A 26,706-nucleotide genomic window follows, 5' to 3' on the forward strand; every position below is an offset into this window, starting at 1 on the left:
CTTAATGGGACCTTTAGTCAAACAAATCACCCTTGCGTAACCCATTATTTAAAAAGGGGTCTTCAGAAGCAAATGGTTCTGGGTTGAACCCTTAGGCCTTCAGGAAGAACACTTTTGGAACCCTGAATTTCCAAGAGGAAAGGTTTACACTCATTTTAAGCCCATTGTGAAATGCAGCTTACTAAAACTAAGTTGAAAGTGTCTGCCTTTCCTTGTTACAATAAATGTGTGGTAATGACTGCTAAAAAATGATTGATTTGAAAACTCTGTATGTGATTTAACCCCTAAGATATAGCATTTCAATGCAATTGTATCATTATTTCAAATCATTCTGATGGCTGAAGTGGTAAATTGTCGTTTTTTGATACTACAACTGTGGGCTCTGTAGTCAGGAATTTCCAGATTGTGCACATTGTGGCTTTAATTTGAGCAAGTCATGAACATAAGTCAAGTTTATATTTAGGTCAGGACCACAACTGTGGGTATATCATTTAATTGCCAGTGCAAAAAAGGTGTAATGATTTAAGATTGTTAAGTTGATTTCAGCTCCTTAGTGTTTATATTTGCTCACTCATAGAAAACCCACACATAAATTTCCCCTTTTCAATGTCTGATTCTGACATTATTTTATCAAGACATATCTCATGATACACTTACACATACACATTTTCATGTGGGTTCTTTTATGGGAATGTGGATCTTTCAGACCGGTTGAGGAGTCCCTATGGTTTGCATGTTCTACATTTTATTGTAAGTGTGTCATGCAGTGTGGGACTTGCACTGATCTGGTCAAGTCTTGACTTGGTCTCAACCTCTCAAAGTCTTGTTCTTTTCTTAGTTCAGTATGCCAAGGAAAGGGTTAAAAATGACTTGCAATATCATATTATTATTTTAAAGTAATATTGCTCATCCCTTGTTTATATACAATGAGTAAAAAATAGATTATTTATTTTTTTATTATGCCCCCACACCAGTGATAGCAGTGGCCAGAGGCATTATTTTTTCACCTTGGGGAAACTTCTTAAATTTTGGCACAAATGTCCATCTGGACTCAAGGAAGAACTGATTACATTTTGGGGGTTATAGGTTAATGGTCAGGGACGTTGTTACTTCATATGTTTCATTCTGGCAAACTCAAAGTTGAACTGATTAAATTTTGGTGACTGAAGGTTAAACAGTCAAGGTCACTGTGACCTTGCGTGCATATCATGCTCGTGAATGTGATATCTCAAGAACACTTGGAGAAAATTTCTTCAAATTTGGCACAGACATCCACTTCAAGATGAGGCTGAACTGATTTGAATTTGTTGGTCAAAGGTCACTGTGACCTTGCATTAGATATCTCAAGAAGGCCCTGAGGAAATTTCCTAAAATTTTACACAAACATCCGCTTGGATTTAAGAATGACATGATAGACAGTGTCTATGCAGATCAACCACAGAGTGTTGTTTGTGTCCCCTAGTTTCACCTTAGCAGTTTTTACAGGCCTGAGACTTGAGGAACATTTGACAAAAAAATATAAATACAATAAACACACAGTAATTATAAATATAGTGCTGCATATGTATGCAGTGTTGCTGATGACCTATCAGATGTTTTGTAGGGCCCCTTGGAGGCCAACCACTTGGCTAGGAGAGAGAGCTTTAAAGCTGCCGAAAACTTGGATTCAAATGTATTTCTCTACAACATTAAATATTTAGGACTAAATAAACAACAGTCAAAGTTAAAGTTTGGAATAGATATTCCTAGTTATTATTTATTTAGATTTGTGATTGGCAGTGCTTGTAATATACATAAGCAAACAAACCCATAAATGACTCAAATGAAGCTAAACCCTGGTTGGTGCATGGAAAGCTCACAAGTAGATGTCAACATGAGGTGTGTGATAGTGCCAAATATGGGATAATACAGCAGACTACAGATAAAGTGACAGCAGCAATGAAGGTGAGACAGGGACAGAACATGGGTTTGGAGGGTTTTGTAACTAAACAGACAGATTAAGAAACACACAGGGAAAGAAATGGATATCAAAGGAGCTGAGGGAAGATTAAAAAATACACAAATGAAAGCATGGAGGGAATAAGTGCAGGGAGCAAGTGATGAGGGATGAAGCTGCTGTTTTGATTTGACAGTGGATTTGGTCTCTATGAATTCTGTTTCTTGGAGAGGAAGAGAGAGGAAAAAAAACAGAATGGGACAGGAAGACAGATAGTTTGACAGACGAGAAGAAGAGGAACAAAAAGGAGGAAAAAGGCGACAGAGAGAGATGAAAGCTATCGACTCTCAGTGTGTACATCAGAAAGCCATAAGGAAAAGCTTGATTCCTTGACTTTTATCCACTGTAATTACCATCTCCCACTGTTGGAGGGAAATTTGACTTATCTCTTTGGAACAAGTCCGCTCGTTCTCTCTGTCTGACTTTCCCCATGTGCTTGATAACGCTGCTTCGCAGAGGGCAGAGAGGGAGAAATTCAAAGCCTTGAAAGACGAGATGAGGGAAACTTTGCTGTGTGAGAGCCACAGCATTGAAGGAGGAAGAAATGTGAACATTGAAAGCGAAATGCTCTCTCAGCCAGATGAGGAGGAACGGTAAAAGAGTACCAGAGCGGGCTCGTGAGGATGAGAAGGAGAGCATGAAGAATACCAAACGAGGAGAAGTGAGGGTAGGGGAGGCAGAGACAAGAAGAGAGAGTGATGAAGAGACAGGCAGAGAAGGCTGCAGGGTAAAATAGGACAAAGATGAATGGACGCGGATGGAAAAGTATTGGTTTCACAGGACGGGGAGAACGACAGCAGGCGGCGAGGGAATTGAAAGGGAACAAATAAGGGAGAAAAATGGAGAGACGTAAAAAAAAAACACAGAGTGAGATAAGAAAAAGGTTGTTAATTCATGACAAGGCGGGGTGAAAAGACAGAAAGCACCAGGGAAAGAGAGGAGGAGACAGATGGACTGAAAGGAAGACAGATAAAGGCTCGGAGGAATCGGTTATGGAGAGGAAAGCCTGAGGGAAGAGGTAGAAGTTAAATAACGGGAGAGTGAAGGTAGTTGTCTTGTCATCAGAGTCATTGACCACGAGGGAAATCAGGTGTGCAGCTCCTCTACAAGTCATTTAATCTACTATTGAGTCTTTAAAGCTAATTTTTTACAACACAAATGACAGTGTGTGAACGGAGAGAGGCTGTTTCATTTGTTGCAAATGCAAATCAGCTTGCTTTTATCAACTGAAGTGTCATTGTACTGATCCCAGTGCAGTGCGCTGTCTTGTTTTAGGATGTAGATGTTGTTTTAAGTTAAGGGACTGTAATTGAATCAGGAATATTTAAGTCATTGTAATTAGTATGGAACATTAGCATATATTAAGCTTGATAATTATGATTTGTTGCCTTACCAAGTTTAGGTTTTTTGTCTATATTTTTTAAATGGTACAAATGTCACATTACTGTTCAGTTCATATTCATAGACATATCTGCTTCTACTGTATCTGTATAGCCAATAATACTTCAATACTAAGTCCCCACCGGACTACATAGTAATGGCTAATCTGTGTCATTTTGGAGTGACTGTTATTACCGGTTTTCCACTCGGAAGTACTGTTTATAGAGGGAAACTTAAAGCGGGAAGCTTTTCTGAATGTTATTCTAACCCCTTACTTAACCGTCTCTGCAAACCTACAATGGTCTTGAGTTGTCCGATGACTTGAATGCTGCTACTTTGTAAACATACAAATCTTTCTGCCATCTGTTCTATATGACATGAATGAGGCATAATTCCTAGCAACAAAGCACTGCTAGTCACTGCTAGTTTCCGACTGATGCCGTTGTCATTTTCATGGTCAGCACCCACGTTTTGTAATCAGCAAATGTACTTGTGCTCATTTTTTGACCATGGATGGAAAGGTCAGGCGCATTGTTAGCAGATTGCCTTCTCAAGGCAGCAGAAAGCGATTGCGCAATTGATCCACTAAAACCTGGTCTTATTAAGGGACTGGGGATTAATTAAGGGACTACATACAACCTCTTAGCCCCTTGCGCCTTACTTTACATCCAGATTATGCACAGCTTAACAAGCACAGTGGAATTGGACACAACCTTAATGCACTTGGGCCATGCAATTTAGACCATGTGCCATATATCATTTGCGTAGGGCCCTGAGTATTCAAACTGATTGAGCTTTGGCTTTGTTGAGTGTAGTTACCAGTGGCATTCAGAAGTTACAGTTTGGTTGACAATAGTTAGCGTCCATATTGCTTTATTCCCCATCTGTTAGTAGCATATGGTAAAATACATTTATTTCTTAACAGCAAATACAGAAAGCTGTGACTGTGTGGTTTGTATAAGGTGTAAGTCTGTGTCGTCCCAGACTAAGAATTTACGTAGTCGAATGTCATCGGTCAAGTCTTGCCTGTCTTCATCTAATCTTCAAATGTTTTTTTTTTTTATCATTATGATTATTTATTACCTCCGCCAAGAAGGTTATGTTTTTGCAGGCGTTTGTCTGTTTGTCTGCAAAATAACTCAAGAAGTTCTGAACGGATTTTGATGAAATTTTCAGGAAAGGTTGATAATGGGACAAGGAACAGATGATAAAATTTTGGTGGTGATCGGTCGAAGCGAAGTGGATAAAATAATAAAATGGTGGGAAATCCGAGCTGCTTGGCGGAGGTCTGCGATCTCCGAGTGCTTTTCTAGTTGATTTATTTTTGTTGTGCTGATTGATCAATATTCTCATTTTTGACACCTGGTGCTACAAAGGGTTTTCAAGGGGCTTGCCCCTCTCTGTTATATTTTTCGCCCCTTCTGTTTCAGCCTTTTGTATCTACAGAAAATAGCTGTTGTTTCAGAACTATGGACAACACTGCCTGTTGTGTGTAGAGGATGTGTGTGTGATGACAGATAGACAGACCACACCTCCTCATTTGGTTTCTTTAGCCCTATTCGCATGGGTCTTGTATTACCTGGGGACCTTGGGATTTAGAAATTACCCCCCTACATATGTGGTTTGTGCAGCGCATTCACATTTGATAAGCGAAGTCTGTATTTGACTTGAATTTACTGATATAATCCCCCCCAGATATGATGCTCAGAGTCTTTACAAAACACAGAAACACTACCACCAGCAGTGATGTACAGTTTCAACCTCCTTCTATCTTGGCTCTGCCACACATTGTCACGATATTCATCTCATCATCTTTTAAGAGTGATTCATTTTAGTTTGCTTTTTCCATGAACAGGTCACCATGCAGTATGATGAAATGAGCCTCCTGCACCCAAGATGTTGTCAAAACTTCCATTTTTAATTGTCAACGCAGCCTGTAACTCTCAATCAGGAGAGAGAAAACAAAAAAACCTAAATACAACCCCTAATCACAGAGATGCATTTTCCCATGGGACTAATATTATCACATGAGCTATGTTTGGCCAAATATGGTAGGTACTTTGCGGTGGAATTTTTCCATGACACATTACAGACATGGCAGATTTGCATGAGATTAAGATCACAGGCGACCTCCGCATTTATTACAAATTACCAGGGGTCCCCAGGTAATAATAGTCCCGTGCCAATAGGGCTTTAGCCTGCTTGCTTTTCATGGTTGTAAAGAGAAAGAGATGCCAGCCACAAGCTGACAAAGCTGTCAAGTTGACAAAGTTAAGTTCATAAAGTATTTAGCGCTCTATGTTGTTGTTATTTAGTCTATATATTATAATTTATCCGGAGAAACCAAGCAATTCTGTGTAAAATTAGACATTTAGCACCCTCATGAGGCTTCAATGGAATGATCTTTTGTTTTATGAGTATATGTTCCCACTGCTGTGACAATTCCACTGTGAGATAGACAGTTGATTCACATGCCGACTCATCACACAACCACCTACATACAATATAATACTGGTATGCAATATGGAATTGGGTTATGGTAACTACTGTAATGTTGAGCCAAGAGAAAAGAAATCCAAATACGTCCAGTTTTTGACCAAACTTACAAGGCTGTCAGTAACCTGTGAGGGGAACTCTATTTTAAAAGTAATGATTCTGTCATTGACAACAAGGATTCACATAGTTCAGCTTGAGGTTTCTGTTTGTTGATGCACTGACCACCCCAAAGAGAGAACTTGCCCGAGTCCAATAACTGCAGTTTGTTAAGCCAATTCAACATGAGTGACAGCAGACAATTCCCTTTTTAGATGCCGAAGTTATCACCACAATGCTTTCACCCAGTCGGCTTCATTCAAACAGGAAATAGAATAAAGGACGGCTGGTGCCTGTCCAGAAGTTAAACTCTGTGTGACTTCTCACAGATGACTATAATCCTCTTCTCTTTCCAGTGGAGACCAACTGGGCTACACAATGCAACCCTGCAGAGCAGCAGCCCAGTGTGCAGGCCTGCAGATGCCCTCTGCACAGCTTAACTCCGTGTCCTGCAACTGCTTCTCCCCCCTCCTCCTCTCTCTCACCCCATCTCCACTTTCTCCTTGTTTATTTATTGTGCAGATGATCTCAAGCCTCAAATTGACTTGTGGGATTGATTTGGCAACACCCTCCTCCCTCCTTTTCATTTCCTCCCCTCTTCTCCTTTTTCCCCTCCCTCTGTCTCTCCCCTCAAAAGACTTTTGATTAATCCAGCGACCTCCTCTGTGAGTTGCAGAAGAAAGAAAAAAAAAACGAAGGACGGAGAGGGAGAAGGATGAGGGGAAAGGGAAAACAAGAGAGAGATGGGACGCCTCTATTACCCAGCCAGAAAGTTATGTGATCCATTTGATAAGAAAAGCTCTTTTTGATTGAGGATGAGAAAAGAAGCAAACTCTTTCGTGGGAGGGAAAATAAAGAGAGATTGATGCAGTGAGAGAGAGATGAAGGAAACAAATGACAATGGAGAGAGAGTGGGAAGTAGGAAGTAATTGACCGTTCGCTAAGCCCTGTTACTGTTGCTACGCCTGCCAAGCTTGCCATTCTTGCACAGCATATAGTCTGCAATAACAGGGGTGAGTCGGAAAATCTGTAGCTAACTAGCTAATTAAGCTAACATGGCTTGCTTGAAAGCATTTTCTCCAGCTGACTTTTTAATGTTTCCACTCCAGCTCACCAGTATTTAAACAAGAACCCGGCGTGTGTCTTGGTGTGCAGCAGGTTATGTTGGGACATCAACGCCACAGCAAGGCTGCCGGTGTATGTAAGAGTGGGGAAACAAGAGAGAAGGGCAAGAAGGAGGGAGGCAACGTGTGCGCGCCCCGCTCTATTTGTCATCCCGGCCGTGGTCTTTGGTGACACCTTGTTCATTTGCGAAAGCGACTGTTTGAGATGCAGGGATCGATCGAGCAAATAGAAGTAAGGGCCCTGAAGATAGAGAGAGAGGGAGGGAGAAAGAAGTATGGGCAGTTTTCATTACCTACATCTGCACATTCAAAGTGGACACACACCACTATCTGTACTGTGTTTGGTGTCATTCATACTGGAGTGGTGGACCGTGAGATAACTGTAAAATATGACTATGTTCATATTGGCAGGAAACACATACAACTTTCTTCCTGTTTAGCCTAAATAGAATCAAACTTTGCAAGTTTAAATCCTATGTGGAAGAACTTGTCTAACAGAATGCTCCTTGAAAAGAGGATGAATGATGTTCTTTTGGTTTTATTACTGACAATAAAAACAACATTTTCTTGAAGTTTAAATAATTCACTTCAAAAGTTCTGACAAGGTTTTAGTTTGATGTATTTATTTTTTCATCATGGCGAGCATTGACTTTCTATCTCCATCTGATGACTTAACTTCCATCCATTATGTTGGCAGAACTTTTGATGTGAAATTGATTTGTTTAATGGCAGCTAATGGCTCCATGAATCTAAAACATGCTCCAGAGACTTAATTCTTCATCCATATAACAGATCTGTCATCTTGACAACCACGCTGTCACTTTATAATGCATTTTTGTAATTTGTCATATGCTGCAAACTGCATCTCAAAGATGTTGGTTTTGGTGTTTCTGACCAGAATGTAAACAAATGCTGATGACAAGACAGGTTTATCTGGTATTGACTTTAAAAATAGCCTACTTATAGTCAATTTATTATGTTGGCGGTACCGGCATATTTATAACCTGCTCCATGACTCCATGACTGGTCATCACCAAGTCCATAGACAACTTCATTTGTACATTTTTGTGTACAAGGCCATACTGGGTGAACTTCATCTATATATGTAATCTCCTGACGTAGACCTCTAGCAGTCTTCAGCTTAGTTCCACAAGGTGGCTTTGCTACCAGGCTTCAAGGGTTTGCACAGAGCTGGGGTAAAAAATCCTTTTCCTACTTTACTTTTTGGGCTTCAAATAATCTGCACAGCAAATTACATCTAAGTCACCTAAGATACATCCAGGTAACTTAGAACTGCAACTGCTTTGTGTGAGCTGAATTTAGCCTCCATCTTGTTTTTTTATGATTGCGTTTTCCCGTCTGCTGTGTTTTATTTCTATTTAAACTGTGACTGATGTTCTGCCTTAGCCGAGTCTCTCTTGGAAAAGACACTCCTATCTCAAGGGACCTCCTAGTTAAATTAAGGTTGAATAAAAAAGTAATCTCTATAAACAGATAGCTGCATTTGAATGCAGAATTTGTAGGCAACCAGAAAAGATTCTGGTATTGGAAGTATTTTGTTTGTGTTCTGTTCTGTGTTCAGTCCAAGTACTGCTGACCAATCATGTTTGAGTGGGCTTCGGTTGTATGCAGGTACACAGTTACTGTGGAGAGCAAAAGATGGGGAATGTATTGGCTGAAATAAAATCTCAGAACCTATCAGCTCTCTTCTGACAAAGATTTATTAGTAAGTTGGTTTACCTGCATTCACATGCAGATATTTGCTTGTAAAGATTAACCGCCTCTCAACTCCAACCCTATTCTCCTGTGTCAAGTTGCTAATCAGACTGTACACAATGACCAGTATAGTGTTGTCACGATACCAAAATCTTTGTTTCGGTACCAATACCAATATGAATTTTGATACTTTTCAATACTCTTCAGTACTTTTCCTAAGGAAAAGTCCTTTTGGATACAAACCTTTAGAACAATAAATAGTAGGGGTGTAACGGTACCCAAAAAAAATCATGGTTCGGTAAGTACCTCGGTACGGATGTCACGGTTTGGTAACTCAAATGTCCCACCAAGTTTGTGTTGTCTCATGTTGTCTCCCTTTGAGAGGCAGACTTTCTCTTGTCTTTTTTCACATGCGCCAGCTGCGAATGTTGATACAGGTGTTGTCATACACACCACTTGTGCAATCTGTGCTCCAATAGGAACAAGAAAGGCGTTTGTGTGCATAATTAAGTAAAATAAATTGACTAAATTAATGAATTCAATCAATTTCAAAGTACCGGTATTTTCCAAATGCAGTATAATACCGTTTGGAATACTCTAGTACCACGGTACTATTTTAGTACCGGTATACCGTGCAACACTAGACCAGTATATGGAAGAGGAAGTCTTGGCCCGAATATTCGGCTACACCAGAACCCTCAAAATACTGACCTTTGTCTCAAAAGGTTAAATCATTGTCAGACCGATAGGAGATGGGGTTTTTGTTTTTTTCATCAAACTACTATTTAAAATCTGAAGAATTATTAATAATTTCAAGCTTGATCAATTATTTTAAAGGAATAGTTCAATATTTCTTAATGGGAATTTAAGTAAGAGAACATTTTGGGAAATGCCCTTACCCACTCTTTATCTTTGTAAGCTACAGAGCTGGAGCTGCTATGTCATCTAGCTTATACCGAGTTTACACAACATGATTTTTATTGTCCCAGATCAGAGGAAAATTGCACCCATGAGTGACAGTCACGATGAATGAATTTTCAAAGACGCAATCTGAAATATGGGCTGTTGTGTCGCAGACGCCCAAGATTTATATATCAGGTTAAATATCTGGACCTGTCTGTGAGTCCAAATTCTGTAGCCTGAAATTTATTATAAACAGCAATGACAGTAACAACAACCTAAAGCCAATGAGAGTGGGAAATACTGGGCGAGGAGGAGAAGGAGTTATGTTTCTTCCTTGGTTTTTCGCTGCAACTTAGCACACAAACAACTCGGATAACCATTTTCTTGTGAACATCTATTTTAGAGGAAAGAACTACTGTCTCGCATGTGGTCTTGCGTCTTTTCCCATATCACTTCTCGCATGTGTTTTATTGACCAAACAGACTTTGCAGATTTCTCTCAGTGAAATGTCTTATATTGTGTTATAACCTGCTGCTGATCACTTTTGTAATGTGCAATCCACAACAACTTCAAGATACCCCATGGTGAGACAGACAGCCATGTAATGTGATCAGCATAGCAATCTGACGACCTTTAAAGTCATACAGTGTGTAGGCGCCCTTGGCATCAAGAATTATAAGCTGTGGTTGTAGAGTGGTATTGATTTTTCAACTAATTCTTGGCAAATAAGCATGTTTGCCAACATGATGAAATATTGCTTTGAATAATGTAATTAGTATAGCTGTTATGTGTTCAGTCGTCTTTGTGTATTGGTTGTGTTTCTCATCCAAGATCTAACCCTAACACTTCGGGGACATGGTAGCATTTGGTCATGATGACACTGACCACGGAGCAGCTGGCAGCCAGAGGCCGTTTTGTCAGCATCACTCAACTCACCATGTCACATCCTATAAGGCACATATAGATGGCACACACTCAAGAGGTCTTAGAAGGATAAACACACACAAGCTAGAACAGGCATGTATTTGTACTTGCATGGACAGAAAAGCACCTAAACAGATTACATGCAGGCGACGCCACTGCCGACAACACACTCAGACACACAGTGTGTGTGCTGCTCCAGTGGCTGAGTCAAAGTTAGTTTATATGGAGAGCTATGCACATAAGAAATCCAAGGTTTCATATGAAGGGGATCGGACAAAGTGCATTACAAAGTGCTGTTTACTGTGTCGGGACAGAGGAAATGAATTCAAAGCAGGCTCGGGCGATGTCACTTTCTAATGTACTGTATTTTTAAAGCTCTCTGCTGAGCCATGCTCTCTCTATCTCTCTCTCTCCAGCGGGGGAATTCTCCGTACAGTCACTCCCAGCTTTGTCTGACCTCCGGTGTACCAGCAACCAGACTTTATTCCTCCTAAATCTCCCTCTCCTAATCCTTCCCTGCCTCTGCCTCTCTCTTTTTCACACACTTCACACTCGCCTCTGACAGAAATACTGTACAACAGGGAGGATGAAATAGGAGACAGCTGGAAAGCAATTGTCTTTTTATGCCATGAGGAAGCACTGTGAGCGTTTAAGAGGGAGAATGATTGTTCTAACACCGGTCCTCCCTGTCTGCTTTTCTTTTTTTGCAGTGCAGTTCAACTTGATTCCTGTGGGGCTCAGGATAGTGGCCATCCAGAGTACCAAGACAGGGCTCTACGTTGCCATGAACAGCGAGGGCTACCTCTACACTTCGGTACGGTCAGCACATACAATACAGTAACACCCTTTAAAGACTTGATTTTATTACAGCACCCCTGGTTGAAAAACTGCCACTCCATCAGTGGCTTTGCTTGTGACATTCTGAATGTCGTTGTAGAGTTTGTTGAAATTGAAGTAATGCAGAAACTTCTGGAGTTCCATGAAAGCTTTTGAAGTCAGTCTGTGTGCCAGCATCACTTACAGTAGATGGATGTGTGTAATAGCCTCTTACACACCACTTTGTGTTGCTTTTAAAAGTAACAGAACATTTGTTATTTATTCTCATATTAGAGCTGAAACCTGGACCGTAACTGAACACACTGTTGATCTCTGCAGTTATGAAAGGTAATTCGCAAAAAAATTATGATAAAGTTGCTCCGAAATTCTTTAATCATCAAGTGTGATACCTACTTCTCCTTTAAATGTATGAAAATATAAACATTTGAATCTCATCTGCTTCACCCAGGTTCCATTTTGCATAAACTTTGTAGCCATTTTAAGCAACACAAGATAAACCAGATCAACATTTATAGATAGTATATTATCCACAGTCTGCATTCACAATAAATGTCTTTACGTTATGACAATTTCCCATATAGATAGCTATATGTTACTTAAAGGGACAATTCACCCCAAAATTAAAAATACATATTTTTCCTCATACCTGTATTACTATTTATCAGTCTAGATTGTTTTGGTGTGAGTTGCAGAGTGTTGGAGATATCGGCTGTAGAGATGTCTGCCTTCTCTGGAACTAGATGGCACTCAGCTTGTGGTGCTCAAATCACCCTTTTTTTTTTTTTTTTTTTTTTTTAAAAACTCAACAGCAATGTCTCTTTCCAAAAAACATGACACAGTTGCACAAGAAAATTCAAAGGGCTCTAGTTTCGCAGACCGGGCGCGGCAGGGCGCAGCGCACCTGCGCTTCGCCAACTGGGTGTGGCCAGGCGGATTTTGCAAGTTTGGCACACCGTGTGCGCTGGCGCAGCTACTCCTCTATCCCACCTCCGTCCCTCCTACCAGCGCAAGTCAGAAAGAGGGAGGAGAGAAGGCGTGGAGTGGGTTTTACACACATCACACCAATCAAATGAGCCCCTCTCCTCGCCCTTAAATGCGCCGTGCGAAGGTGTAATGAGAGTTTACTCAATTCGCCATGGCAGAAGAGAGCAGCAGCGTCAGACGGCCAAACAGCTGTGTTAATCAAATCAGGTTGGGAGGAGGTCTTTGAACCAGGAGATTGTGTTTGTGGGCTCTATTTTCGCAGACCGGTCGAGGCGGGGGCGCAGCGCACCTGCGCTTCGCCAACTGGGTGTGGCCAGGTGGATTTTGCAAGTTTGGCACACCGTGCGCGCTGGCGCAGCTACTCCTCTATCCCACCTCCGTCCCTCCTACTGGCGCAAGTCGGAAAGAGGGAGGAGAGAAGGTGTAATGAGAGTTTACTCACTTCGCCATGGCAGAAGAGAGCAGCAGTGTCAGACGGCCAAACTCCTCCCAGGAGGAAACTGATGTTTTGGTCCGGGAGGTCCAAGCTCGTAGTGTCCGAATATACGGAACTGCGAGCAGACCTCCATGGGCTGATGATGCAAAGGTAGCCTGGGAGGAGGTCACCACAATTGTAAATCAATGTTGTGTTTCTCTTGTAGCTGGGCTCTTCTCTTTCTCTCTGAGTCTCACTCTGTTTCTTTTCTTTTGACTTTTCTAAGATGACAGATGCTAAATATATACTCCCTATCTGATGCTGAGGCTGTTTGTGGTTGGCTGAGAGGGATGTGAACTCATTAGTTTGCAGCTGTGTTAATCAAATCAGGTTGGGTTTCCATTACGCGTGCCAAACGTGCCAAACGGTGCCAATGCCCTTTGATCTGACATCAGATGTGACGGGACAGTCGATATAGAGCTACATTTATGTGCTGATTGCAGATAGTTGCATTGAAGAGTGGTTTTTGGCTATTTATTGCATTGTTAATGTGCCTGATATTCTGGAAACCTGCCTGTGAGGTTTTGGTGACGTGTGCGCACTGTCAGCCGGTCAGCCAAACTTCCGCTTACACCGGCTGCGCTCCGTCTGCGCTGACAGTAGACCTTGTTTCAGCTGGTGAGCTTTTAGCGCACTTTCGGCGAAGCCTTTTGGCACAAAACTGTCACTGTGCTAAGCTGGATCTGTCGACACCTCCCCCTGCTGCGCCGCCACACCCATCTCAGCGCACCTCAGGTTGCGCTGCTCGAAACTAGTTCTGCGCGGGGTTCACCACCCTGCGCTGCGCCGGGAAACTAGAGCCCAAAGACTTTGTTGTGAGCAGTTTCAGAAGGAAACATTTTCTTTCTACTGAACTACACCTGCCAACTGAATTACTGCGTGGAAGGAAATGTACATCTAGTGCTAGCTCACCTAGCAGCACTGAGCTAGCTAATAATTACAGGTCCATGAGTAAATGGAAAATAGTTCCTACATGAAACTGCTCACAACAAGGTCTGTGGATTATCTTTAGTAGCTGGGTCATGATTTCTGGAAAGAGATGTTACTGTTGAGTTTTTCAAATGTATTTTTTTGGTGCTTTGAGCACCACAAGCTGAGTGCCATCTAGTTCCATTATATTGGAGAGAAGGCAGACATCTCTACAGCTGATATCTCCAACAATCTGCGACTCACACCACACGATCGAGACTGATGAATTGCACTTCAAGTAAGAGGGAAAATAGGTATTTTTGAATTTGGGATGAACTCTCCCTTTCAGCCTTATTTAACTGTCCATTTCCTTTTCTTGTTTTTTTGGCCCATCTACTGTCTCCAAAGCCACGTTGTTTTAAAACTGAAGATGTTCAAAATTAATTTTTTAATTGTCGTATTTTGTATCATTGAAATACTGTGTGAAAATTCCTATCATATCTCATCAATTTTAACATGCCGTTTTTATTTAGGGATATGTCCTATTATTATGGTATAATGTTAGCCGTTAAGTCACCTGATGAGCAGTCCACAGTCATAAGTACACTATGATTAATACAGACACAGCATCACATGACACAGTGCTGTCATCTGAGACCATCTGAGACAAAATCTTTTCACTCCAATATGGTTCCTTTTTACTCACACAGTGACAAACCGAGGTGGTGACATCTGAAACAGTGGCTTATGTCTGCATGCATCTGTGCATGAAACAGTTTCCTACTCTCCGTCACAGCAGCACTTGTGCGCTGCAACTTGTGAAGCAGCTCATGCGGCTCTTCCGGAGAGTTGTTTTGCATTGATGTGCGGAGAGAAGCGGCGCAGCTGAGGCACAGATTTGAGAGGTAGATGGAAGAATAGGCGAGGAGACAGAGGGTGGATCAGAGTGCACTCTATCAGGATGCAGAGAAAAGCTCTTTTTTTTTTCAGCCTTTTTCCTCTTGGCACACAGGCAAAGTGTGAGAGATCTTGTTTGAAGTGCATCGGTGCGCTCACTTCAAAGTCCATCTAACGCTGCCTGCATGCATACTGCCACAGACGAGGAGAGGAGATACAGGGTTTCTATCAGGAGGAACAATGGAAACTCAGCCTGGAAAGAACACACATACGCTGATATACACAGAGGCTGCTGCCACATATACAGTATGGGAGCAATCTGTTGAAACATGCACATTACTTAATGTCTGTCCTTGATTCTAGCAGCCTCTCACTTTGCCAACCACATACTACAGCGAGACGCAACAGACGGCATCAGAGTTCAAAGCTCCTCTTGATCCAGAAATCACATAACATGACTCACAGTAGTTGGTCAGTGTAGCTTGAACTGACTTCTTGTTGGCTCGTGTGATTTATGTAAGTTTTGGTACTTCTATGAGCAGGGCTTGAAATACTTTTTCTGTGTACGTGCAGAAAACACTTGGCACTTCCACGACAGCCAGATCCAACCCAAAGGAATCCAACATGAACCACTGCTGGTGCATCTAACTTTTAAAATTAGATGCACCATTTCCCTGCATCAAAATTGTTCTTACTGAACCATTTGTCTTTCTTTCTTGGCACTTCCGTCACAGACACATGTGACTCAAAGGAATCAAACTTTATTCTTTCATTCATTCATTTTCCGTAACTGCTTATCCTGTTAGGGATTGTGGGGACGCTGGAGCCTATCTCAACTGTCATTGTACAAGAGGTGAATCTATATGGAAACTTTCTTTTAAAGTCATATTAGGACTTCTTTGGTAAGGTTACATATTCAGCAAGACTTATTTCATTTATAATGTGTACTGATTTCAACATTTTTGAAGGGCTTTTGTACAAATAATGCCATATGCTTATTTGCATATTGGTGATGTCATTGCACATTTAGTCACATAAAGCTTAGTTGCTTCGTTCGTTGCAGCAAGGAAGAGGTCACCTCAAACCATATAATGGGTAAATAGAGAAATCTAGGGGGAAGCCTGCTTGCCTGATATACAGTGTAATACCAGAGTTTATTGTTTATTCTCCTGAAGGTAAAACGACTAAAAATACCAGAAGTTCCCTTGTCTTTGTTATCACAAAAAGTCTTGAGTGGTGTAGTTTTATCTTGCAGAAATGTCAAAGGTAGCCCCAATCCATATTTTGACCTAACTCTGACCCTATAACCCCAACCCAAAAACCCAAACTTTCCCCCTAATGAGCCCCAGAAAATGGTCCTTGCATATGACTTTTCCAGGGCTCGGAACCCCCCTAGACAGTAAGAACCTTGCACACATACACACACACAGAAAATAGAGGTTATACTTACCCAGGCATTCTCCTGACAGAAGAAAGGTGACCCATTTTCACTGAGGGAAAGAACTACGGGGAAAGAGAGAGGGGGAGAGACTGAGAGGGGAAGGAGAAAAATGTGCAAGAAAATCCCTTTGAGATGAGAAAGGAGAGTGGACAAAGGAGAAGAGGAGGAATTTTTCCCCCCCTCTCACCTTAAACTACCTGCTCCGCTATTGTTCTGTGCAAATGTGAGTACTAGAGAGAGCGAGAGGTAGTGAAGAAGACGGAGAACAGAAATAGAGGAGGAAGGCATGTTTTGCGCTCGTTGCCCTCAGGGTCCGGGGAGAGGCAGTGCAGACCCGTAACACCCTGTTATGCAACCGTTAGCATGTGCAGGGAACAAGGCCCCTGCGTCATCCCCTGAAGGGTAAGGGGAATTATAGCAAGCAGTCAAAGACATAACCTCAATGTAAAATCTTAACACGAACATTTCAGAAAACATTTCGGAATTTCAGAAAATATTTTGGTGCCGTTTTAGGTCACGGGTACGGATTTCCTTTTGCTTTCTGTAGTGGAAAGTGGCACTGTGGGACTGTGAGAGAAGGGGGAACTCTGTTGTTGTTTAATTTCTTATGTGTGCTTTAAAGATTTACAGTGAGGGAGATGTTTGAGATAATGGCTGTTAGTTTGTGGAGTGGTTTGTGGTCTGCATTGCAGGGACAGGAGAGAACAAAAGGCAAGAGTAGAAAATGGGATGAAATAGGGGTCGCTTCTCCTTTTAAAGCTGCTATAATCAATATTTTCAGATCAGAACAACAGATCACATGACTATGTGCAAAAAGGTCGCTTGTAGTGATAAAGGCACAGAAAATGTATGAAGTGCTTTAGCATCTTTAAGCTCATTGTTTTGGTTTTACAGCTGTAGCTGACTCCCACAGCTCTCATCAGCCTTGTTTTCAGATTCAGCAAACAAAGCTCAAAATATACCCACTGTATCCTACATGGCCAGCACTTAACAGCAGACGGACAAAGTTAGCAGCTAGCTCTCGAAGTATTTAGCAGCTAAAGAAATGTTCTTCAGGATTTGGTGGAAAGTCAAACAGAGCTAAACGTGGAGGGAATATTGCACTCAAATAATGTGTAATCAAGCAACTGTCTACAAGTCTACAACTTGTTTCTGCTGCCATTTAGTGGTGTTTTTCAAATTAACAACCATTCTGCCTCAAGTTATCTTTATATAATTATTTTTCTTGCCAAATACATTTTGATGGAAGTCCTAATTGCTGCCTAGATTACATATTTTCTACTGTGGGGCCACAAAATAACCATGTATAGCAACTAATGCACTCAATTACATAGTGTCTGGTGCCTCAAGTAGGGGTGGGCAATATATTGATTATACTTTTTTATTGCTGCAAATTCCACATGGGATTTATAAAAGTACTATATAGCTAACATCGAGTATAAATTGTAAGATCATTTTTTTAGCCAATGCATGAGACCCGATGAGCAGGCTAGGCATGTTTTTGTATTTGAATGACTCCATACCACAGTGATTTTGCGCATTTTGCGACCATGGAGCACCATTATTAATATATGAACTGGAGAGCTGTAAAACCTCACATTTAACAGTGCAGCTGTAACAGTTCAACTTTCCACTAACTGCTAACAACTGAATGTTGGCCAGAACTTTCAAGTTCACAGCAAAATCATTAGCATTTTGGCCCGAGATGAGCCGGGTGCCTCAGAATAAAGGCACAAATGGTTCTGGATTCATTTTCATTATAATAATACTGTATTTTACTATTTTACAGTACTTAATTTAAGGTATTGAAACAGTACTTCATTTAACTATATCATGACAGTACTTTATTTAACTTAATTACAACAGCACTCTATTTAACTAATATACAACAGTACTATATTTAACTTTATAACAGCACTGTTGTTAGTACTTTGACTTTATTATAACAGTACTAACAGCACTAAAGAGACTACAAATAGGATTCGTTTTTTTTTTTAGCTTGGCGCCACATAGCGTCAGCAGTGTTGCTCGCACTGTCGCAAAGACCAAATTGACCGTGAGGATCAGAGATAATCAATAAAATGTAGGCTGTAAAGCCACCAGTATACCTCTATGTATATAGAATGAGAAGGTGTGTGGACACTCTACTAAATAAATGAGTAAAGAGACCGAGCAACAATTATCATATTTATCTGAAGAAAAAACAAATGCGCAGTACCAGTACAAACAACAGTAGACACATAAGGGATAATGTATAGTGAGCCGGTGACTATTGAAAAATAACTACCGACAGGGGAATGGAACCCCGGCGCGCAGTGGAGTTATTTTTCAACAGTCACCGGCTCACTTGACATTATCCCGCTTAGAACATGGCTTACTACTAAAACATTCAAATGTTACAACTGGCATCAATATTATTAAACTGCTGGCAGAGTGTACTGACAGAGGAGAGGCGTTCACTAGACAAACGGGAGCGGAAGAGAGGATTTTACTCCAATTCTCCCAGTCGGAGATGCTGTGTGCCCAGTAGCTGCTGCGGCAGCGGCAGCGGGGGGATGGGGGGGAATCACTGTCCAAGGGCTGCCGTAGAATGGCAACGAGGATGTCAGCTGACCAACGCTCGCTACCCGGTCCCTGGTTGCAGCAATTTGCGATGCTGGCCAGCTAGGAATGAACTAGCAGCCAGTACAGTACATTCCTCTCTCGGCTAGCTAACATTTAGCTGTGTTACTGATCCATTAGAAAGAAAGCTAGTTGGACATCGGTTCTGAAGCCTCTTTGGTCACAGAGCTCTCTCCATCTCTTGAACACCTGACTGAGGTTTACTCTTGTTTTTCCTCTTCTTTTATCACTCTCCTTTTTATGCATCCTCGCCTCCTCAGACAGAGGAGCTCATTTTGTTTTGGGAGGCCGTTTTTCACTTGTCTCCAAACTTTGTCCGTCTGCCATTGTGCTCCTGACTCGACTATCTCATGCCCCAGCCAGTTCCTCATAAGGACCAGCTCCAGTCCTTGATTGGCTGACCGACCAGTTTGGCAATACATGACGCAATTCCTGCTGTAAAGCAGATTTTTTCCATGAAAATTCGTCCCCGGTGGCAGAAGCTTATTGCAAAGATTGCAAAGCCATTAAGTAACCGTAATAAATGTTGATAGTCTGATTTTTCTGTGTATACTACCCTGTGCAACCCACATTATTTTCATAATGATATATATAAGCAAAAATGCTGTCTGTTGCTTCTTTAATTTAAACTTTATTATGATAGTAGCTCAAATAACTTTATTACAACAATACTTTTATTTAAATAGTACTTTATTTAAACTTTATTATTACATTGTATTTAGTTTAGTATTTAACTTTAGTATTTAAGTAGTTTACAGTAGTTTCTAAGGGATATAAAAATATCAATTAATATATTGTATATCAAAATATCACAATATTATTTAACGGCCATATTGCCCAGCCCTAGATTCAAGTCAATGATGACTTAATCAGTATTTAACCTAGACAAGTTAACCCAGTTAACCCTCACCTTAACTGTAACTGCTTAAACATAGCTGTAAAAAGTTTAATGCTTCAGCTGCTGTGAGTGGATGTTTTATTGTAAGACGAGATGTTGGAGTATAACAAATGAAATATGTTATGAGTCATTGATTGGCAAATATTTTTAGTATGCCAAATACATTTACTTATAATGTTTACAGGATATATGTGACCCAGAAAGGTAATACAGGTGGCATTGTGATGTTGCAAAGTAGTGCAGTTACTGCCTTATGATTTGCTCTCTCAGGCTTAAATCAAGGAGTGCTCCCCAGCAACATCAGAGAAAAAAAACAAACATGTAACCAAAGTGGAGAGGTGTTTCCTCTTAACTTTTTGTAGCAATAACAAAAGCTCACCTCGGCTGCGGCAGTGTTCCAGTGGCTACTCAGCATTAATCTTTCATCGGCTTCTGTGGCAGACGTGTTCTCTTCTGCAACCACACACACACACACACACACGCAAGCAGATAATTACAACACTTATTTAAAGGATTGAAAATGAAGTACCCTCTCCCAGCTGTACATTTGCCAGTAATGGCTCAGAGAAAAGAGGAAAGTAGTTTTCCAGCTTGCCCTTCTTAAGCCCCATCATTTATCTTGATTTATCAGTTGCATCATTCTCATTTAAAGCTCTTTCTTGTTGTTATTTTCTTTTTGTATTATCTTCAGTAGTTTCTGTTTATCCTATTCTTATTCATATTCTCTACCCCGCTGCTGCCACAACTCATTTTTCCCACTAGGATCACTGAAATTGCATCTAATCACCTCATCTAATTTAATGATGTCACCTTTTATGAATATTTCAAATATTTGTTATGACTTCAGTTTATTTTGCAAGCTAATTAAACAGCCTGGATCACAGCACTTACAGTAGTTTTAACGAATGCTTGATCATGTATTTTCCTTAGCTGTTTGATATTTTATTAAATGTGAGAAATTAGCCTTCAGGCAAAAAATAAGTGATTGGAGGATGACAATGTACCATCAACAATTTTTGATCAAGGTCACTGATGCCCACAGAGACTCTATTCCCTGTCTCCTCTACATGGAGATCAAAAGTCAGTTGTAAAAACAGAACAGCAGTCCTGGATCTTGTAGATATTTAGTTTCATGTGCAATGACAAAGCAAGGTTTTGAACCAGGGGTCATTGGGAGCAAAGCAGTTTTTAAGCTGTTAAGCTAAGTAATGTCTGTTGGGAATCAGTGCTACTGTAAGCAAGCTGAGGTGACTAGATTCCACTTTCTGACTGGTGGGGCCTAGCAGATGCTGATTGGTGTATGGGGCAAATGGCTTAAAGGAAAACTTCACCCATAAAATGATGATGTTTATATCTATTACTCACCCTGTATTCTGCTGAATTTGTAAAGAAACTTTGTTTTTCTTGCACGCCTCTACGGAATGAAGAATCCACAAACAGAGAAAATTCTTTATGAATTGAAGTAAATGGGGGCCAGGTTTAACATCAGCAAAACTACATTAAAACATCTGTTTACAAAGTTTGACACAACTTGTGCAGTATAATCCAAGTCTCAACCATCAGGCCTATGCATTTTTGGTAAAACCTTAAATTTTAAAACACTTCCATAGAAACAGTGTCAGGCACAGACGAGTATTGTGCATTCACACAAGCAGAATTCAAATGCACATGTTTGCCCAGGTGTGCTACTTGTGTGCGAAGGTGTTTTCAACAGCATAAATCCATGTGTTTGGGAAGTACTCAGCAAACGACTGGATAATTGAGACTTGGATTATACTGCACGAGTTGAGTGAGAGTTTGTAAATGGATGTTTTGATATAGTTTTGCTGTTGTCAAACGTGGATCCCATTTACTCCACTTCATCAAGAATTTTTTCTGTTTTTTGATTCTTGGTGCGCCATGAAAACGTGAGAAAAACAATGTTTTATTCACAAATTTAATATAACACAGTGTGATTATTTGATAAACAAAGTGTCGTTTTATGGGTGAAGTATTTCTTTAAATTGCTTACAATAGCTAATGCAATGTGGACTTTTTGAAAAAAGGGGAATAAGAAGTCTTGTATTTCCATTTGTACAGTATAACATCACAGTACGACATGGAGAAGGTGAGGGCATGTCTTCTAGCAATGCCGGCTCTTAGAGGTCATTTCCTGATATGGGAATATCCATCCAGAGGCTTGAAGCTTAGAGGCTGTTCGACAAATATGTCCAAAAACTGTTCCATCATCTATTGAAAAATGGAGGAAAAAAAAAAAAAAAAAGCTGCTGTTCATCATAATTTGCCTTTCCACACACAAAAAATGAGCACTGAAATTCCACTTCGACTTTAATACACAATAAATATCTACTTGCTTTAGTTTGCACAGTGGTGTTTTCCCTGCAAACACACAGCATGAATTATTGATCACATGCAAGCACGGTAAATCCCCCAACTCCTCTCTTTGGCTGCGTTTAACCAGACGACACACTTAAACCTCCAGACACATTTAACACAGCGGCAGTGAAGGCAGCTCCTGCCAGGACAAGGGAAAAAATAAACAGATATTACTTTACTGAGGAGAGATGAACTTTTTTTTTCCTCTCTTGAGTGTTGATTCACCTCACCTGAGTGAAGAAACAGGCAGCCAAACATCCCTGTTTAGCCCTGAGAGATATTTAAGAATCACCCAAACAACACTTTGGTGCTTCTTTTTGCACTCAAGAGAGATGGAGAAGGAAAATCAAGTAATCTACTGTGAAGAAAAAATAACACACTTCGAACGCCCTAATCTCTTTGTGGATTTGCGAGTTGGTAAATAAAAAAGGGAGTGAGAGCAAAATGATGGCGCAAATGTCCTTTTGTCCTTACACAAGCCTCTTGTTTTGGGAGGATAAAATGAGATGATAATAGAGGCGAGACGGAGAACAGAGGAGAGAGGCACTGCAAAGCATCAGTTTTTCTGCATTAACTTTAAAATGTGCAGGAAGGAAATTGACTTTTGTTTAAAATGAGACACTTGATGTAAAATTTTTGACCTTCTCATACATGCAATGTAAAGCCTCTTTGTGTTTATCCATATAAGACGTGTGTGAGTCTGTATTCAAGGCCAGGGCTCTCCAGCCTCTTTGAGGATAAGGAGGTGGCAGGGCAATTTGACTGACAGGACGGGCTGGATCTTACCACTAGTAACAGCAAACAGGGCTGATTGTAGTTGCTGTCCTGAGAGGAAGAAGATGGAAACAGAGAAGGGAGAGAGGAGGAGCAATGGATGCTGGGAGGGAGTGAGGGAGAGAAGGATGGCCTGACAGGCCCAGACTCGTAGCGAACATAACGTCTCCGCTGGGAGCAACAACCGCCGCCATGCTCATCTTTCTCCTCCCCCTGTCTCACTTGTACAGCTTTTACTCGCCTGTCAGTCTGTCTTGCTCCCCGTCCGGCCATTTGTGTCTCTTGGCCTCTCATGTGGTTTGTCTTTTCCTCTCCTCTCCACCATCACCACTTTCCTCCTCCTTTGCCTTTTGTCACCCCGCGAGCCTCTTTTATTCAGAATATATATCCCTGTCTTGATGTGTCCCTTATCTGCTGTCCTTGTCCTCGCTCCGTCCTCTACCTCTCTGTTCTCCTTTCCCCTCTCTCCCTTTGTCCTCCTCCTCCTCCTCCTCATCCTGAAACCTCTCGTAGTCAGCCTCTCCTCTCACATTTTTGTTCTTCCCCTTTATGTCACCATTTCTTTAACTGCACTCTGTCCATATGTTCAGACAAATCAAATCTTAAGATATTTGTCTCTATCTATTCTTGGACGTAATCAATTTCTTAAGCTAATATGATCTGACACTAATGTTGATGTACTAAAACATTTCTGATTGTTTTTAAATAATTTTTCCATGACAGTTTGTTCCTCCATATATTGACATTGATGAAGTATCTCCCTAGACACCACTCAAGTCATGTTAGTTGATGTCTTCCATTTTAATGCTGCCTCAGCAAAACTGTCATGGTGCCAAAATAGCGACAGCTGTCCCAGGTGAATGTTAATTGTAAGGGCATAATGCAGCAAGTACAAGAGACATGTAGGTGGCATGCTTAGGGATAACATTCTGTGACACAGCTCCAAAAATATGACTTAGGCACTGATTAGAACTGTTAGATTGATAGGAGACACTGGAGCAATTGGACAGTCAGTGGTGGAGAGAGCTTTTACTTCAGTAAAATCGAAAAATACCACAATATAAAACTACTCCATTAAGATGTAAAGCCCTGCAGTATAAGCATGTGTGCGTTTCCATCAGCTTTTCAGGCTTGAAATGTACAAGTTTTGTAGCAACCCGTCTGTTTTTCCATCGGCTTATTAGGCTCCAATCATGCATGTTTTGTAGCAACTTGTCTGTTTTTTCATTGGCTTTTTAGGCTCCAGTGGGTGTTTTGTAGTGACATACCAGTGTATTTCAGTCAGCTGTTTTGGGTCAGATTGTAGTTGTTTTGTAGCAACCCATCTGTGTCTTTCTATCACACTTTTAGGCTCCAATTGTTGGTGTTTTGTAGCAACGTGTCTGTGTTTTTTCATTGTCTGTTTAGGCTCCAGTGGGTGTTTTGTAGTGACATATCAATGTTTTTCCATCAGCTTTTTTTGGCTCCAGTTGTAGGTGTTTTGTAGCAACCTGTCTGTGTTTTTCCATTGCCTTTTTAGACTCCAGTTCTTGGTGTTTTGTAGCAACCCATCTCTGTTTTTCCATTGGCTTTTAGGCTCCAAATGTAAGCGTTTTATAGTGACTTGAATTTTTTTTTACCATCAGCTTTTTAGGCTCCAATTGTGCGTCAGTATTTTTCCATCAGCTTTTAGGCTCCATTGTGGATTTGTGTAGTGAACCTGGAGGGGATAGTGCCACGAAAAGCAGCTACTTTTTCTGATGAGATTGTGCCACCAAAACCAGGTAACTGAAGACAAAACATAAACCTTTCCTTACAATAACCAAGTAGTTTTCTTGCCTAAACTTAACCACTTTTTAACCCCATTGTTATCAAAATGTAAAGTTTCAACATATCTGTCATATAATAACCTACAAATGTAATATGTCTGTAGTTTGTACAAACATATGTGCCAATATATTTCTGGTGATTAGGTTGGGCTCCCATACAGTCCCCTACTGTATGAGTGTCCCACATCTATACACTAAAACATTTCCCTTTGTCGCAGTTCACTGATATTAATAATCAGTAATAACCAAGCCTGACTCTGTGGTGATAACATGCACAAACAGAAACTTTGTCAGTGCGGTGCCGGATAGTCCAGCTGTAAGAACAGAGAGGCCAGATGGGCTGTGTGTATCCATCTGTCTTTACACATCCCCAATAACACACACCTCTTCATCATTTCTTCACTCCACCTCTGCAGTGCCTTCATTCATCTGTTCACTGTACATTCATTTCATCCTGTCGTGTCTAGCACCCTACAAATCATTAAAGAGCAAACAATCATTTGCAGTGACCAGTCATGTATCCATTATATCCAGGAGTTTTTGGAGGTCTTGATATTAATACAGGAACAAGGACCAGGTCTATGCAGTGGCTTTGCAATGCTCCTGGAGCACCAGAGCAACTGGGAGTAGTTCAGCAGAGGTTAATGACAGGGGGAAACTCCTTGTCATGGTTCCATTGTCTGAGGCGCTGGGACCCGCTTACCTGTGGGCACCTCCTGAAAATTGCTTTCTGATAAAAATAGTGCTCAGCCGCGGACCTGGCCCACTTTATTAGCCGTGTGCTCTGGAAAAGCCTCCTGGGTAGAGAGATGGCAGTGGAGAGGGAGGGAGGAGTGATGTGTGGATGGTGGGAGGGGGGTCGGCATGGTGTTTTGAGATGTTGTCAAAGGCACACGCACAGCAAAAAAAATAGACCTGTACTGTACACACACACACACACACACACACACACACACACACATTCACTCCCCTGTGCAATTTAGCCACCCTCCACATCCCCACAAACACACATGTGCAGCCAGGTATAAACAATCTGACAGAGGCAGGCAGACATAATTGGGCCGGACTCCGATACCCGGGACCAGCTCTGGTCAAACTCTACGCAGTTAACGGGGGAAAGTTTGGCAAAGTAAAACTTTACTCCACTGGATGACATTGTGGATCTGCACTCAGAGGATAAACAACGCATATCCACCAGTGACCCAAAACTAAGAATTGCTGATGGGATAGATGGGGGGCAGAAATAAAGTCCATTTTCTGCCTCTTTTCACATGTAATTTTAGTGTAGAGAAAACCATGGCTACAGCCTGTGAGATTTAAAATGAATAGGATCACCAACATTACATGCAAGCAACACTCACACCACTTCAAATGAAGGGGACCCATTATTATTTCATACATATACATATAATGTTACAGTGTCAGTTGTTCATATTAAATGTGGCCAAACTTCCAGTTAACAAGGTAAACATATGTGAAAGGTCAGCTCCTGATGGATTTCTTTGTATTGTCATTTCCTCCAGGCATGCTACTGCAAGTGTTTATATTATATAGCCCACACTGCTACATGTAGCTACATGCTAACATCAGGGAGATCTATAATCTTGGCTGCAGATGTTGCAAAGTTTTGGTTTATAAGCTTTAATATTTGATTTTTCATGGTAGAAAGTGCCACTATCCTCTGTTACCTGGCTGCAAGTACAGTACATTGCTACATGTAGCTAGGTGCTAACATCAAGGAAACCAGTAATCTTAATTGTTGTTGTTGTCAATTTCTCACCAGTTTCGGATCATATTCCTGCTAGAACATGTCAGGTTGTGAACATTTTGGTTTAGAAACTTTTATTGGTGATTTATCACAGTGGAAAGTACCACCTCAGTTATTCCCCTGGTGCAGAGACACCAAGATACAGAAGAACTGGAAACTCTGACCAATCAGGGTAGACGGGACTCTTCGTGAAGTTGATGAATGGCAGACCGTGACCAAATGTCAGGAGGGAGTACACAGTACAGAGAAATAGGAAAGAAGCCTGGGAAGCTGTGTTGAATG

The 26,706-nt window shown here is 41.1% G+C and overlaps 1 protein-coding gene across 3 annotated transcripts in view; it reads left to right on the forward strand.

Moving 5' to 3' along the window:
• Positions 1 to 26,706, forward strand: part of fgf11a (fibroblast growth factor 11a) — a 148,287-nt gene that overhangs the window by 94,656 nt on the left and 26,925 nt on the right. For all 3 annotated transcript variants that reach the window (XM_049568464.1, XM_049568466.1, XM_049568463.1), the window contains one exon: positions 11,346 to 11,449. In XM_049568464.1, coding sequence (XP_049424421.1) covers positions 11,346 to 11,449 — 104 coding nt within the window. The remainder of the gene's footprint in view (positions 1 to 11,345; positions 11,450 to 26,706) is intronic.

This window comes from Epinephelus fuscoguttatus, linkage group LG23 (assembly GCF_011397635.1).
Source record: "Epinephelus fuscoguttatus linkage group LG23, E.fuscoguttatus.final_Chr_v1".
Lineage (NCBI taxonomy): Eukaryota > Metazoa > Chordata > Actinopteri > Perciformes > Serranidae > Epinephelus > Epinephelus fuscoguttatus.